Raw genomic sequence first — 4,265 nt, forward strand, 5'->3', positions numbered from 1 at the left:
TGTGCCAGTGCCTCACCACCCGCATCGTAAAAAATGCCTTCGTTATATCTAGTCTAAATCTACTCTCTTAATTTAAAAGGATTACCCCTTGTCCTATCGCTTACAGGCCCTACTAAAAAGTCCCTCCTCATCTTTCTTATAACCCCCCTTTAAGTACTGGAAGGCTGCTCTGAGGTCTGCCCGGAGCCTTCTCTTCTCCAGGCTGAACACCCCCAACTCTCTCAGCCTGTCCTCACAGCAGAGGTGCTCCAGCCCTCTGATCATCTTCGTGGCCTCCTCTGGACTCGCTCCAACAGGTCCATGTCCTTCCTGTGCTGAGGACCCCAGAGCTGAAGGCAGTACTGCAGGGGGGTCTCACCAGAGCGGAGCAGAGGGGCAGAATCCCCTCCCTCGACCTGCTGGCCACGCTGCTTTGGATGTGGCCCAGGATATGGTTGGCTCTCTGGGCTGCAAGCGCACATTGATGGGTCATGTCCAGCTTTTCATCTACCAGTACCCTCAAGTCCTTCTCTACAGCGCTGCTCTTCATCACATCATCCCCCAACCTGTATTGATACCCGGGATTGCCCCAACCCAGGTGCAGGACCTTGCACGTGACCTTGCTGAAGCTCATGAGGTTCAAAATCCTGCCTGTGCTGCTAACAAAAGGTGGTAAAGTGCCACTGTGGACTTTGATTTTGAACATCCAAGAAAATTAGGGTTTCTTGCTGCCCCACTGGGAACAAAAACTCTAGCTCCCATAGCGAAGCAGCTCTCTTCACTTATTTATTGCAGTGTTTGAAACACTGCGCTGGGAATCTGGGACAATTAATATGCTTTGTCATCTTCCCTCACTCAAGATGCAAATGTCTCTACAGACCCAGGTTTCCAGTGGTTTGGGAGGGGAAATAAATTAAAAAGCTATCAAGCTGGCAGGAAAAGCTAAGTCCTATAAAAAGAGGACACACCTTGGCTATTGCTTTCGTCCGTAGCTGACAGTGAAAAAAAAACAACATAAAGACAACAAAAAGAAGCAATTTAATAGAGGTTATACTGTCCAGCATAGCAGCAGCCCTCCTTTTCAATCATACTTCTTAATTTGTCCCTTTGTTTAAAATCTCTCGATTAACATGAACTTTCCCTCATTTGGTCACCAAAACCTAACTGTTCAATGCCTTTTTTAAATCTAACTAGAACAACATTTTAAGTATGTCCACATTCTGTTATGCTCTCTGTAACTAGCTCCCCAGGTGGTGACCTTGCAAATCCCAAGAAATTAAATTCCACGCAATTCTTACAGTTGTAAAGCCACTGTATGTACCTACGGATTTGTCTACATAGTAGAGGTAATCCATGTCAATTGAATGTGTGAATTTAAATTAACTTCCACATTGAGTTGTTTGATGTAGTTCAACTAATCCACTTTAAAAGTTAATTTCTGTTAATTTTCCTGAATATCTCTCTGTAGAGAAGCCCTAAGATGTTTTACTCTCAGGAGGACACTGGTAACAAAACACAAGGGCACCTAATACAGAAATTTCTCAAGCTTGAAATTTTAAGAGACCTTCCCCTTCCCAGCACTTGCAATCCAAGTATTTCAAACCTCCTAACTACCACTACGCGATTAATCCTCACGTTTCTGCCAGGTTAACACACTCTTATTTTCAAATATGGTAAGCTAGACTCAGGAAAATAAAGAAACTTGCTTCCATCTTTAGAGAAGTATTTAAGAAAGTCAGGAACAACTTCAAGCTACATACAGCAACCATAAAATTATCTCCTCTCTCCAAACAAAAAACAAAAAAGACTGTTTAGCCAACAATTTATGAGAAACGTTTGTTCACCAATGTCTTAGGAGCAAGAAAGGAAACATACTATGTTCCAGCTAAAAAATTCAGCTCAGAAGTCAACACCAATCTTCTGGGCTGCTCATAAAATGACGGTAGAGATAGTAATGCAACTCTGGGCAAGCAGCACCATCCAGTGGAGAAAAGCACCACTTCTTTAGAGACTTCTTTACTCGAGATACTCTACGATTTGAAAAAGATCAACTACTAAACCCTTTTACCGAGAACTAATTCTGTGCCTGAAGCATGTGTTTAACTATAATTTCTGAAAGTTCCTTATCAGTTCCCATCCAAACCCCTGCTGTGTGCCCATATATCGTGATCATAATAATAAACAGGTTAAATTCATCCAATGAACAGAAAAAAAATATACTGCCCACAGAAGGGATTTTATTTTTAATCAAAGCTATGAAGCCCATCATTAACATATACTTTTTTCCTGATAAGTATCAATAACATAGTTAATTAAAATTTATTAAAAGTTAAAGACTTAAAAATAAGTGAAAATTAAAAGCTAACTCTCTGGTCATTTCTGCAATTGATACATTTTTTAAATTCAAACTACATAAGCATAGAATGACCGAGTTTGTCCTTTCTTAGTTTAGTTCACAGCATCACAAAAGTTGGAAGGACTTCTGGAGATCATCTACTTCAACTTCCTGCTTAAGCAGGTTGTCCAGGACCGTGTCGAGTTTGGTTCTGAGTATCTCCACAGATTGATACTCCACAGCCTCCCTGAGCAATTTGTTCCAGTCTTTGGTTACTCTCACAGTAAAAAAAAAAAAAAAAGAAAAGAAAAGAAAAGATGCAGAATTTCTTGTGTTTCAATTTATACTCACTGCTTCTTGTCCTGTCACTGGCTACTGCTGAGAACTTACTTTAAGTCCCTGAAATGCATGGCCTTTCACAGCTGTAGTAAAGCAAATTAACCCTCAACCTTTTTTTTTTTTAGGATGAATATTAATAAGATATCAGAACTTGATCTGGAACTGCAAACAAAAATGCACCTGTGTGACATGGCCTCACAATTATAACTGCAGATGAATGTGATGAACAAAGGAATACACCTGTGCAAAGGTGGCTCTCAGCAACTAGATTCTCTTTTTAAGGCATTTGATTTTAGAGTTCACTACACACAGAAGCTGTTTTAAAACACTGGTACAAGCTGCCCAGAGACGTGGTAGCTGCCCCATCCCTGGAAACATTCAAGGTCAGGTTGGATGGGGCTCTGAGCAACCTGACCTACAGGAATATGTCCCTGCTCATTGCATGGAGGCTGGACTAGATGACCTTTAAAGGTCCCTTCCAGCCCAAAGCATTCTATGATTCTGTGATTATTGATATGTGCAGTGTCTAATTGAAATAATTAATAAATTCTGAAAAAAATGGTACCAACAAAGTTTACATCTAAAATAACTGGAAAATTACATATGTAAATGCAATTTTATTTTCCTCAATTCACACCTGTATTTTCCACTGGAAACTATATTTGCTAATTAGTTGTCATACTTAAGTCCATCTTTCCTGCAGTCAAGCAAACAAGTTCATCAGATCCTGTGCTCTCATGTTAAGTGCGTCCTGACACCAGTAAGCTTACCAAAATCACCTAAAGACATTAACAGTACTCAGAAGTACATTAGTCCTGTTACATAAATGTCTAGTTAGAAGTTTAGTCTTCCTACTCATATACACTTTTACATTTACTAGAAAAGGCTACTTTACAGGAATACATCTTTAACTTGAAAGGGAAGGCAGCAAAAAGTTTTTAGTTCCCACTTTGGTTAACCCCAAGAGAGTTGTGTTTCCTGAAGAGCTTTACCTGAGAGTTAGCAGTCAGGATATTCCTCCAATGTTTTAATCAATTGTTTTAGGTATGGGGAGCCCAAATCCTCAATCATCTTAGAGGTAAAGAGTGAAACTCTGACTCCAGTATCAGGAAAAGGTTAAACTAAATTATCAGGGTGCATATAACAAAACCTTCAAAAATTATTCACTCAGCAACACTCTTATACAAAAGATATAAGACAACCACATGGCCTTACCCTGAATTTTTCCCATAAGTTCAGTGGATTTGCTTGCCTTTTCTGAAGCACCTGCCTATATCCCACTCTCACTTTTCCCAAGCCAGAATTTAACTCATCTCCGAAGTTCCCTCTACAGACGAGAGCAAGCTAAACTCAAATGCTAACCCTAGCTGCGATCAAAAGGCCAATGCCGACATACACACGGCTCCGCTGAGGCCTACCCGGCTGCCAAGAGCAGCCGGCACCCCAGCACAGCCCCGGCCCCAAGGCTTCACGGTATCTGCCCTCTAACACACCGCCGCAGAGATGGCACCGAAGCGCTGAAAGGAAATGCCAACCCTAAAGGCATCTGAGAGACATCCTCGCCGATCTTGTACGCATCGGCCCCAGGCCGGGAAGCGACAGAGCCCCACAA

At 41.3% G+C, this 4,265-nt stretch overlaps 1 protein-coding gene across 1 annotated transcript in view; it reads right to left on the bottom strand.

Annotated features, from left to right (window-relative positions):
• PINX1 (PIN2/TERF1 interacting, telomerase inhibitor 1) overlaps positions 1–1,959 on the bottom strand; it is a 56,465-nt gene extending 54,506 nt beyond the window's left edge. Inside the window, exon 1 of the mRNA XM_009697919.1 lies at positions 1,941–1,959. Coding sequence (XP_009696221.1) covers positions 1,941–1,959 — 19 coding nt within the window. The remainder of the gene's footprint in view (positions 1–1,940) is intronic.
• Between the last annotated feature and the right edge of the window lie 2,306 nt (positions 1,960–4,265).

Source organism: Cariama cristata, unplaced genomic scaffold (genome assembly GCF_000690535.1).
Source record: "Cariama cristata isolate BGI_N322 unplaced genomic scaffold, ASM69053v1 scaffold21023, whole genome shotgun sequence".
Lineage (NCBI taxonomy): Eukaryota > Metazoa > Chordata > Aves > Cariamiformes > Cariamidae > Cariama > Cariama cristata.